General features: G+C 40.4%; 1 protein-coding gene across 2 annotated transcripts in view; it reads left to right on the top strand.

Moving 5' to 3' along the window:
- Positions 1–740: 740 nt before the first annotated feature.
- The window catches only part of LOC112257434 (calcium/calmodulin-dependent protein kinase type IV), a 30,406-nt gene continuing 17,991 nt past the window's right edge, over positions 741–13,155 (top strand). The window contains exon 1 of one of the 2 annotated variants that reach the window (XM_024430985.2): positions 741–1,138. In XM_024430985.2, coding sequence (XP_024286753.1) covers positions 1,017–1,138 — 122 coding nt within the window. In that variant the 5' untranslated portion in view covers positions 741–1,016. The remainder of the gene's footprint in view (positions 1,139–13,155) is intronic. The other variant, XM_024430984.2, reaches the window with a different exon arrangement.

Here is a 13,155-nt window from a genome sequence, read left to right as displayed (position 1 = left end):
TGACAGAATTGTCCGATTCTGACCAACTTGACATATTGAAGAATTGTAAAAGAATAATGTGAACATGTTGTACAAACCAGATGTGCGAAGCTCTTAGAGACTTACCCAGAAATACTCACAGTTGTAGGTGATTTTAACATGTATTGACTTGGGTGTGAATACTTATGTAAATGAGATATATTTAATTTTCAATAAATGTGCAAACATTTCAAAAACATGTTTTCACTGTGTCATTATGGGGTATTGTGTGTAGATGGGTGAGATGTTTTTATTTGTATTCATCTATTTTATATTCAGGCTGTAACGTGGAATAAGTCTAGGTGTATGAATACTTTCTGAAGGCACTGTACCTACATCTTACTCAGATGTCTTGCATCTTTGACAAATATGAAAGTGTTATAATTGAAAGATACGTGTTATTTACTGAGCATCAATTGCATTTATGTTATTTGTCAGTATTAATTATCTTAAAAAGATCAATTCAAATATTTCCTGTTTATTGTAGGGCTGGAAAATCTGTATTTACTTATTTATTTTTTGGCCCTCAATATACACATTTTTGTGGAAATAATTACGGTATAATTACATAGTTCAAATGGTATTTATGTGCCATAAAAACCACCACAATGATTATGGTAACACACATTACGTACTTGATTGTGACCTCAGGTAAAGATAACTACAATGTTTTTGGATGTTAACGCGGCGACAGTAAGACCCGGTGGAAACCTCAAACGCAGACTCCTCTCTGTATACTTGCCTTTCCAGTATACTTGCATAACGGTAGCGAAGCGGGCTGGTGGCTGTGAATAATATGCATTTAGGACCAATTTCATTCACTACGTTACCCAGTCCTTCAAATAGTATTGTAACTGATGTTTATATTCTTCCATACGGGTTCGTTTTGGAAGGTTTCAAACTCGCTTTTCTTCACGCCACTGTAACTGAGTCAAGCATTGAATCGCAGCAGGGAAGAAGAGCTGTCAAGATATTTTAATCCGTCTGGCTAGCTGGTGATGCGTAAAGTCACTATACCCTCGTCCAGAGCAGGGGCATCCCCAGCTCCAGACTACTGGATAGATGGATCGAAGAAGGAGACACTGGCTGACTACTATGAGTTGGAGTCTGAATTGGGACGGTGAGCATATCTCTGTACGGGTACTGTACTCAGGGTTCTCATGTTTGTCTGCTAGTGTTTTATGGTCTAATCTATAGTCCTAAAAATGTATTGGGCTACTTAGTAAACATGTGATGGAAGGATATAGTAAATTGTATTGCATCTAATGCATTACCTCTATTTTGCTGTTTTCAATGGAAATATAATCTACACACGGACTCTCCCTCCCTCACACACACACACATACACACCGGAGAAAGAGAGTGCAGTGGGTTACCACAATTTCCTGCTTATCCCCTGATGCTTTGGCTAAATGAAACTATTATTCTACAGCAACAATCTAGCAATGCATGTAATTGTCATCTAAAGGATTGGCAAATAGTTGTCAAATAGTTATTAAAGGTACAGTTGAATTTGGAAGTTTACATACACCTTAGCCAAATACATTTAAACTCAGTTTTTCACCATTTCTGACATTTAATCCTAGTAAAAATTCTGTTTTAGGTCAGTTAGGATCACCACTTTATTTTAAGAATGTGGGTCAGAAGTTTACATACACTCAATTAGTATTTGGTAGCATTGCCTTTAAATTGTTTAACTTTGGTCAAATGTTTCGGGTAGCCTTCCACAAGCTTCCCACAATAAATTGGGTGAATTTTGGCCCATTCCTCCTGACAGCTAGTGTAACTGAGTCAGGTTTGTAGGCCTCCTTGCTCACACATGCTTTTTCAGTTCTGCCCACAAATTGTCTATAGAATTGAGGTCAGGGCCTTGTGATGGCCACTCCAATAACTTGACTTTGTTGTCCTTAAGCCATTTTGCCTTAACTTTGGAAGTATGCTTGGGGTCAATGTCCATTTGGAAGACCCATTTGCGACCAAGCTTAACTTCATGACTGATGTCTTGAGATGTTGCTTCAATATATCTACATAATTTTCCAGCCTCATGATGCCATCTATTTTCTTAAGTGCACCAGTCCCTCCTGCAGCAAAGCACCCCTACAACATGTTGCCACCCCCGTGCTTCACGGTTGGGATGGTGTTATTCGGCTTGCACGCCTTTTTCCTCCAAACATAACGATGGTCATTATGGCCAAACAGTTCTATTTTTGTTTCATCAGACCAGAGGACATTTCTCCAAAAACTGGCTTTTTTTGTCCCCATAAACTGGCTTTTTTTATGGCGGTTTTGGAGCAGTGGCCTTTCAGGTTATGTCGATATTGGACTCGTTTTACTGTTACTGTTGATATAGATACTTTTGTACCTGTTTCCTCCAGCATCTTCACAAGGTCCTTTGCTGTTGTTCTTGGATTGATTTGCACTTTTCGCACCAAAGTACATTAATCTCTAGGGGACAGATTGTGTCTCCTTCCTGAGCAGTATGAATGCTGCGTGGTCCCATGGTGTTTATACTTACTTGTACAGATGCATGTGATACCTTCAGGCATTTGGAAATTGCCCCCAATGATGAACCAGACTTGTGGAAGTCTGCAATTTTTTTCTGTCTTGACTGATTTGTTTTGATTTTCCCATGATATCAAGCAAAGAGACACTGAGTTTGAAATACATCAAATTGACTCAAATGATGTCAATTAGTCTATCAGAAGCTTCTAAAGCCATGACATTATTTTCTGGAATTTTCCAAGCTGTTTAAAGCCACACTTATTTTTATTTTACCAGGAAAGTCAGTTAAGAACACATTCTTATTTTCAATGACGGCCTAGGAACAGTGGGTTGACTGCCTGTTCAGGGGCAGAATGACAGATTTGTACCTTGTCAGCTCGGGGATTTGAACTAGTCCAACACTCTAACCACTAGGCTATCCTGCCACCTGTTTGTACACCTCTGACCCACTGGAGTTGTGATACAGTGAATTATAAGTTAAATAATCTGACTGTAAACAATTGCTGGAAAAATCACTTGTGTCATGCCCAAAGTAGATGTCCTAACCGACTTGCCAAAACTATAACAAGAAATTTGTGGAGTGGTTGAATAACAAGTTTTAATGACTCCAACCTAAGTGTATGTTAACTTCCGACTTCAACTGTATGTCATTTTAATACAGTGTCTTCAGAAAGTATTCACACCCCTTGACTTTTTCCAGATGTTATTGTGTTAGTGGGAATTTAAAATGTATTACCCCATAATGTCAACGTGGAATTATGATTTTAGACATTTGTACAAATTAATTAAAAATGAGAAGAGAGTGAATAAGTATTCAACCCCTTTGTTATGGCATGCCTAAATCCGTTCAGGAGTAAACATGTGCTAAACAAGTCACATAAGTTGCATGGACTCACTCTGTGTGCAATAATAGTGTTTAAAAATATTTTTTAATGACTACCTCGTCTCTGTACACCAAACATACAATGATCTGTAAGGTCCCTCAGTCGAGCAGTGAATTTCAAACACAGATTTAACCACAATGACCAGGGAGGTTTTCCAATGCCTCACAAAGAAGGGCACCTATTGGTAGATGATTTTAAAAAAGCAGACATTGACTATCCCTTTGAACATGGGGAAGTTATTAATTACACTTTGGATGGTGTATCGATACACCCAGTCACTACAAAGACACAGGCATCCTTCCTATCTCCGTTGCCGGAGAGGAAGGAAACTGGTCAGGGATTTCACCATTAGGCCTCTGGTGACAGAGTGAAAAGAATGAAGCCTGTACAGAATAACAATATTCCAAAACTTGCATCCTGTTTGCAATAAGGCACTAAAGTAAAAATATGGCAAAGAAATTAACTTTATGTATTGATTACAAATAGTTATGTTTGAGGCAAATCCAACACATCAGTAAGTACCACTCTTCAAATTTTCAAGCATAGTGGTGGTTGCATCATGTTATGGGTGTTATTGTCATTTGCGAGGACTAGGGTGTTTTTTAGGATAAAAATAAATGGAAAATACCTATGTACAGGTAAAATCCTAGAGGAAAACTTGGTTCTGTCTGCTTTCCAACAGACACTGTGAGACAATAACCAAATGCACCTTTCAGCAGGATGAGGAAGAGCTCAGTTTGTTGTTTTGGAAAGTTTCTTGAAAAATGTCTTAGTTGCTAGCTACCTTTTTGAGTTTGGATCCCGCGATGCGCTTGGCATCAGTTTCTGGGACTGCTACTATCTGCTACTATCGGCTACTATCTGCTACTATCCTGCCAACCAAGGCCGGGTCTTAGGAGTGTGTTTTGCATAGCAGCTAGCCTAGCTGCTAGCTAGCAGCCTATCAAGCTAGCAGGGTTTTCTTCAGGGCTCGTACGCAGAACCGGTTAGCCTTTGTAGCTGGGACCGCGGATTGTCCCGGGCTTGTGGCTCTCTAGACCCCTTCTGTTTGTTGTTGTATGGAACTGCGAAGGGTAACAGAGTAGCCTACATTGCTAACATGACAAAGACCAAAGCCGGTGGGAGTACCGTTGAGGACAGTGTTGTCTGTCTATCACAGGTGAAGGATATTTTAAGCTACCCTGAAAAACAGTTTGTAGTTCTCACTGGGTCAGCTCGGTGAGTTTAAACAGGAGGACGACAAGATGACAGCAATCTGCAAGTCATTGAGAGAGGACCTTAGTTCTGTATGTGAATCCATGATAACAATGACAAAGAAATCTGATCATCTCGAGGGACAATCAAGGCGAAAAAACATGGTTGTGGACGGAATTGCAGAGTCTCCACATGAGACCTGGATGGAGTCTGAGGATAAAGTGAGGGAAATGATCTCGGAGAAACTGAAGATGGATCACAGGAAGATTGTGATGGAGCGCGCCCTCAGAACTGGAAAACCCACCACCGGCCCAGGTGACAGGCCCAGGGCGATAGTGGTCAAGTTCCTGAAGTTCAAGGACAAGGTAGCTGTTCTGGACAGGAAATAACTTATCCCAGCCTGGAAGGGATGAGAGAGCCAAGCATATGGGGTTTTAGCTTCAAGGCCGCAGCACACACACACACCAACTGATTAATGAACTTCTGAATGTATATCTTTTTTTCTTGCTATGTTTTCCCTTTTCCATGTTATGTCTATCTCTGATAAGCTACCCAGGAAAGGGTAGCCCATATTAATTAATATGTACCCTTAAAAATAAGGTTCATGCAATCCATAACTTACTAACATCAGATAACATTCATGTATGATCAATTTCTGAGACTCACTTAGATAATTAATTTGATCTGACTGGTTGACTTACTGCAAATGGAGAAATTATGTGATTAAACTCAACAAAAAGAAGAATAAACTATATTGTGAAGTCAAGATCAATGATTTTTCTGTGCAGTCTTTAACCTGGCTTTTCAACCTCTGCCATATTGTGGATTGAGGCTATCTATCTAATAGAACGTAGAGGGTTTTCTTTAAAACATCTAAAGTGTGGTGTACCGCAGGGCAGCTCTCTACGCCCACTACTCTTTTCTATTTTTACCAATGACCTGCCATTGGCATTAAACAAAGCATGTCCATGTGTGTCCATGTATGCTAATGATTCAACCATATACACATCAGCAACCACAGCTAATGAAGTCACTGAAACCCTTAACAAAGAGTAGCAGTCTGTTTTGGAATGGGTGGCCAGTAATAAACTAAAACTAAGAGCATTGTATTTGGTACAAATCATTCCCTAAGTTCTAGACCTCATATGAATCTGATAATGAATGGTGTTGCTGTTGAACAAGTTGAGGAGACTAAATTACTTAATGTTACCATATATTGTAAATCGTCATGGTCGAAACATATAGATTCAATGGTTTTAAAGATAGGGAGAGGTCTGTCCGTAATAAAGAGATGCTCTGCTTTTTTGACATCACATTCCAGAAAGCAAGTCCTGCAGGCTATAGTTTTTTCTTATCTTGATTATTGTTCAGTTGTGTGGTCGAGTTCTGCGAGGAAAGACCTAGTTAAGCTGCAGCTGGCCCAGAAAAGAGCGGCACATCTTGCTCTTCATTGTAATTAGAGGGCTTATATAAATACTATGCATGGCAGTCTCTCTTGGCTAAGAGGTGAGGGGAGACTGGCTGCACCACTTCTTTTTATAAAAAAATTAATGTGTTGAAAATCCCAATTTCTTTGCATAGTCAACTTACACACAGCTCTGACACACACACCCACCAGACATGCCACCAGGGGTCTTTTCACAGTCCCCAAATCTAGAACAATTTCAAGAAAGTGTACAGGATTATATATAGCCATTATTGCATGAAACTCCCTTCCATCTCATGTTGCTCAAATGAACAGCAAACCTGGTTTTAAAAAAAACAGATAAAGCAACACCTCACAATGCCTCTCCCATATTTGACCTAGATAGTTTGTGTGTATGCATTGATATGTAGGCTACGTGTGCCTTTTTAAAATTGATGTAGTTCTGTCCTTGAGCTGTTCTTGTCTATACATGTTCTGTATTATGTCATATTTCATGTTTTGTGTGGACCCCAGGAAGAGTAGCTTCTGCTTTCGCAACAGCTAATGGGGATCCTAATAAAATACCAAATACCAAACCTAGAACACTAGGCCAAATACACACTGGGGTTGCTTACCAAGACGACATTTAATGTTCCTGGGCCTAGTGTCAGCTTTGACTTAAATCAGCTTGGGAAACGATGGAAAGACTGGCAAATGGCTGTCTAGCAATGATCAACAACTGACAGAGCTTGAAGAATCTTTTCAGGAATAATGTGGAAATATTGTACAATCCAGGTGTGTAAAACGCTTTGAGATTTACCCCGAAAGACACCCAGCTGTAATAGCTGCCAAAGGTGATTCTAACACATATTGACTCAGGGGATTGAATACTTATGTAATCAAGATATGTTTTATTTTTCTTAAATGTTTTACAAATGTTATAATTTTCCTTCTACTTTGACATTCGAGTATTTTGTCTAGATCGTTGACAAAAAATGTCTTTTTATCCCACTTTATAATGTAGAAAAAGTCAAGGTGTGTAAATACTTCCTGGGTGCACTGTATATATACTGTCCATTTCCATTTTTATTATACCGATAATTGTTATTTATGACCATGGTCCATTTGGAAAATCTTTAACTTCATAGCACTTTGCTGTAGAACTGTCAACACTTTCAAAGCATGAACAATAGATACAAATAATTCCCTCATCACTTTTGCTTGTGAGTCATAGTGGCCAAATTAACATATTGTCCTCATTTGAGATACTCTGTGGATTTCATAAGAGCAATGTGGATGTCACCTACTACCGAAACAGTCTCTAGACAATGATACTGTGAGACACCAGCAACAGCACATGTTTATGATTTCATAGCAGATTATAACAGATACATTTTGGTGGTCTGGTGACAGCATATATTGAGAGTATGTGGATTGGTGCATGTGATATTTGATTTGCTTTTGTTTACCCCTAACCTTCAAATCAAATCAAATCAAATCAAATTTTATTTGTCACATACACATGGTTAGCAGATGTTAATGCGAGTGTAGCGAAATGCTTGTGCTTCTAGTTCCGACAATGCAGTAATAACGAGCAAGTAATCTAACTAACAATTCCCCAAAAAAACTACTGTCATACACAGTGTAAGGGGATAAAGAATATGTACATAAGGATATATGAATGAGTGATGGTACAGAGCAGCATAGGCAAGATACAGTAGATGATATCGAGTACAGTATATACATATGAGATGAGTATGTAAACCAAGTGGCATAGTTAAAGTGGCAAGTGATACATGTATTACATAAGGATGCAGTCGATGATATAGAGTACAGTATCAACGTATGCATATGAGATGAACAATGTAGGGTAAGTAACATTATATAAGGTAGCATTGTTTAAAGTGGCTAGTGATATATTTACATCATTTCCCATCAATTCCCATGATTAAAGTGGCTGGAGTAGAGTCAGTGTCATTGACAGTGTGTTGGCAGTAGCCACTCAATGTTAGTGGTGGCTGTTTAACAGTCTGATGGCCTTGAGATAGAAGCTGTTTTTCAGTCTCTCGGTCCCAGCTTTGATGCACCTGTACTGACCTCGCCTTCTGGATGGCAGCGGGGTGAACAGGCAGTGGCTCGGGTGGTTGATGTCCTTGATGATCTTTATGGCCTTCCTGTAGCATCGGGTGGTGTAGGTGTCCTGGAGGGCAGGTAGTTTGCCCCCGGTGATGCGTTGTGCAGACCTCACTACCCTCTGGAGAGCCTTACGGTTGAGGGCGGTGCAGTTGCCATACCAGGCGGTGATACAGCCCGCCAGGATGCTCTCGATTGTGCATCTGTAGAAGTTTGTGAGTGCTTTTGGTGACAAGCCGAATTTCTTCAGCCTCCTGAGGTTGAAGAGGCGCTGCTGCGCCTTCCTCACGATGCTGTCTGTGTGAGTGGACCAATTCAGTTTGTCTGTGATGTGTATGCCGAGGAACTTAAAACTTGCTACCCTCTCCACTACTGTTCCATCGATGTGGATGGGGGGGTGTTCCCTCTGCTGTTTCCTGAAGTCCACAATCATCTCCTTAGTTTTGTTGACGTTGAGTGTGAGGTTATTTTCCTGACACCACACTCCGAGGGCCCTCACCTCCTCCCTGTAGGCCCCCTTCGGAGAGGGGGTGAGATATAGAAACATACAATAGGGCAGGCTGTGTTTCAATGAAGTACATTCAATATTATCATATAGTATCGTAATATGAGGTGTGCTGCTTGAGGTTTAGGACTACAGTCTAAACCAAAAGGTGCATTATTGATCGTTCACTGGCACTGCATAATATGTCTCTGTCTCTGCTGCAGGATCTATAAGAGCCCCATTCCGTATTCATAATGAATTGTATTATACAAGGCAGTCTGATAGCATCTGGACAACAGCTGTGCTTAAGGATCTGCCACTGAGCCCTAATCAGGGATATGGAATAGAGAGGGAGGGAATCTAATGCATAGGATCAGGGGAAATTAGAGCCATCTACAGAAGACCCATATGGAGCTGCTGCTGCTTCCCATGCTGTCGAAATGGAATGAAGCCGTCTGCTGTCTGTTGTGAGCAGAGAGATGGTGCCCTGTGGAGTTAGAATTCATTAAAGTTGGTAATTAATTTATCTGACAGGAAATAGGTGATATAGGGCTATATTTTAACAAACCTAATGCAATGGTAAATTTAAGCGCGGGCAGTAGCTCTATAGTTCCGGGGAGTGTCAGAAATATTTTTAGCTATTTTCACAATCAGAATTATCGGCCTAGTTGCTGGCAGCACGAAAGGGCTGAGCTTTGACGAATGAACAAATTGTGGGTGTGTCGAGGCTTGGCCCCCTCACTGGCCAATCAGAAAGTGCTTCATGGCTAAATATGTGGTTCCTTTACGGTCTTTTATGTATTGCCTTAGAATCAACTCCATTTCCAATGTTTGTCCTTTATAGTTTGTTAAACAGCTTACAGAAACAAAATAAAACCATGTAGACTGTCTTTGCTGAATATGTTAATTTGAACATGTCTTCAATAGCATTCACACTGATATAGGGGCTAGCGCTACTGTAACTTACAATATGGATGAGCATGGACATGCCAAACTATGTCAATAAGCAAGATTTAATTCATTATTGATAAGGCCTAAAAAGAGATCAAATCATTTTAATCAAATTCTTAACAAAAAAACGTATTTTAAATAGGCTGTCTAAATACACTTACAGGTACCATAATTTCTTCCTGTGGGCATATACAATTAAATATGTTTTACAGACATCCAAACTTTTCACAGTTGCTGAACAAAGATCCAATAGAAAGGGAGAATGTCCACTCACCGTTATACTGCTCCCAAATATGTTTTATATTCAAATTGGAACCATCTTACAGATCGCATTCACACTTCTCTAGAAGTTGCATTGCATGCGTGCCACAGACATTCTCACCATAAAACCAGAACAGTGAAAGATTCTAATAAGTTTGGTTTTAATCCTATGAAACAAAAAACAAGCTGTTTGTTTTTTCAACAACAATAACTACATGTAAAATGAAATGACAAAATCGTCAGCATAAAAAAAGATACATGCATTGCTGTTGAACCAGCCTTCAGTATAGTAGGCTTAGGGTAAGGGTAGCCTACGGGGGGCTTGGTTTTAAAAAATATGTAAAACTGTTACAATATCATTGATATTCACAGAGGTTCTCATCTTTCCTTTCATGGTGGCATGAACACATGTAGGGGGTTTTAAGCACCTCCAACGCATTGTAATGAACACCAGGGGAGACAGAGAGCTGGTTTCAAGCGCAGGGTGCAGCAGGTTTTTATTTGCAAAGGACCACAGGGGCAGGCAGAAGGTCATACACAGGGGTCCAAAAGGGTAACAGTACAGGCAGGGAAAAGGCTAGTAACGTAGTCCGGGAGATCAGGCAATAGGTAGAGAACAGGAAATCCGATTGGCAAAAGTACAGGCAGGCAAAAGGCGTCGTTAGTGAGGCAGGCAAAAACCATCATACATGGGAGGGGTAATTCACAAGAAACCCAGCGCTCTGAAAGCAATGTGTCACAAAACAATCAATACCTCACAGTGATGGGGTGCAAATAACTGAACTAAATAGTGTGTGATAATGACATACAGGTGTGTGAACAGGTGATTAGAATTCAGGTGATTGGGATCTGGAGAGTGAGCTGCATTCAGGGGATCTACATGATTGAGGGTGTGAGTTGGAAGCAGATGTTACAAGCATTGCTAAAATAATGTAGGCCTGCCTACAATACATAGAGTAGATAAAAATGGAATGTCAGCTCACTGTTTTAATGCTCTCAAACTTGATATTTTAATAATGCTTTGGTGATTAAGATTTATTTCCAAGTGGTCTCAGGAGCCAAACCCTTTATTGACGGTCTTGACTAGCCTACTTGATTACATTGGGCAGGACAAAAAGAAAACAGACTTAATTGAGAGTAGGGGAGACTACGTTTTTAATCAAATAAAATGAAATGGGGAAGAAGCATGAGTGTTTTATGTTTATGAATACGAAATATACAGGCCCCATATCACATATTGTTCCATGCGCATATGGGCAGTGTGCGTCACGGCTGAATAGGTTTCCACTGTCAAAATTCATGCCATAACCAACTATGTTACCGCTAAAACCAGCTTTTGGTTGTTCTTAAATATCCCTACAAGCGCTGCCTGAAAATAGCACTTTGGATCATGTTTTTAAGGACACGCCTCAAATATTTCCACACCCCTGTAAATTGCCAAACCTGGCGTTAGGGCTGGAAAATGCTGGTGCACCAGTTTTTACATTTTTATTGAACCTTTATTTAACTAGGCAAGTCAGTTAATAACAAATTCTTATTTACAATGACGACCTACCAAAAGGCAAAAGGCTTCCTGCGGGGACAGAGGCTGGGATTAAAAAGAAATATAAATACAAATATAGGACAAAACACACATCACGACAAGAGAGACCTAAGACAACAACATAGCATGGCAGCAACAACACAGCATGGTAGCAACACAAAATGGCAGCAGCACAACATGGTAGTAGCATAAAACAGGATGCAAACATTATTGGGCACAGACAACAGCACACAGGGGAAAAAGGTAGAGACAACAATATATCACGCAAAGCAGCCACAACTGTCAATAAGAGTGTTCATGATTGAGTCTTTGAATGAAGAGATTGAGATAAAACTGTCCAGTTTGAGTGTTTGTTGCAGCTCGTTCCAGTCGCTAGCTGCAGCGGACTGAAAAGAGGAGCGACCCAGGGATGTGTGTGCTTTGAGGACCAGAATGTGACTGGCAAAACGGGTGTTGTATGTGGAGGATGAAGGCTGCAGAAGATATCTCAGATAGGGGGGAGTGAGTCCTAAGAAGGTTTTATAAACAAGCATCAACCAGTGGGTCTTGCGACGGGTATACATAGATGACCAGTTTACAGAAGAGTATAGAGTGCAGTAATGTGATGTATCCTATAAGGAGCATTGGTGGAAAATCTGATGGACGAAGGGTAAAGAACATCTAGCCGCTCGAGAGCACCCTTACCTGCCGATCTATAAATAATGTCTCCGTAATCTATAATGGGTAGGATGGTCATCTGAATCAGGGTAAGTTTGGCAGCTGGGGTGAAAGGGGAGCGATTACGATAGAGGAAACCAAGTCTAGATTTAACTTTAGCTTGCAGCTTTGATATGTGTTGAGAGACGGACAGTGTACCGTCTTGCCATACTTCCAAATACTTGTATGAGGTGACTACCTCATGCTCTAAACCATCAGAGGTAGTAATCACACCTGTGGGGAGAGGGGCATTCTTCTTACCAAACCACATGACCTTTGTTTTGGAGGTCATGTGGTTTGGTAAGAAGAATGCCCCTCTCCCCACAGGTGAGACGAAATTGCAAAGTAACGTGCATGTGACACTAGCGCCTCCTTAACGCCAGCCGAAAAAAGAGCCCATTGCATAATACTTCAAGTTGAATATAGGCTATCCCTGTTGGCTCAGATGGGTTTAGCCTACAGGAGTTAACAGTACCAAAAACCGTATCGTTACTATAGGGGGTCTTACACTTTCTAAGGTGAGGCCGATGTGTTTGATCAGACTAACTATATGCCTGCAAGCTTGACAAGTGACAAAATATCTCTTAGCGCTGGCGAGTTCAATGTTGAACATATACAGTTGAAGTCAGAAGTTTACATACACTTTGGTTGGAGTCATTAAAACTCGATTTTCAACCACTCCACAAATTTCTTGTTAACAAACTACAGTTTCGGCAAGTCGGTTAGGACAAATACTTTGTGCATGACACAAGTAATTTTCCAACAATTGTTTACAGACAGATTATTTCACTTATAATTCATTGTATCACAATTCCAGTGGGTCAGAAGTTTACATACATTAAGTTGACTGTGCCTTTAAACAGCTTGGAAAATTCCAGAAAATAATGTCATGGCTTTAGAAGCTTCTGATAGGCTAATTGACATAATTTGAATCAATTGGAGGTGTACCTGTGGATGTATTTCAAGGCCTACCTTCAAACTCAGGGCCTCTTTGCTTGACATCATGGGAAAATCTAAGGGTGAAAGCTGCCAGAGCTGCCTGCCAGTCAGGAGCTGCCAGAGCCGCCCGCCTGTCAGGAGCTGC

The sequence above is a fragment of the Oncorhynchus tshawytscha genome, linkage group LG09 (genome assembly GCF_018296145.1).
Source record: "Oncorhynchus tshawytscha isolate Ot180627B linkage group LG09, Otsh_v2.0, whole genome shotgun sequence".
Taxonomy (NCBI): Eukaryota; Metazoa; Chordata; class Actinopteri; order Salmoniformes; family Salmonidae; genus Oncorhynchus; species Oncorhynchus tshawytscha.
Note: the sequence above shows the minus strand (reverse complement) of the source record. Positions and strands in the feature narration are given on the sequence as shown.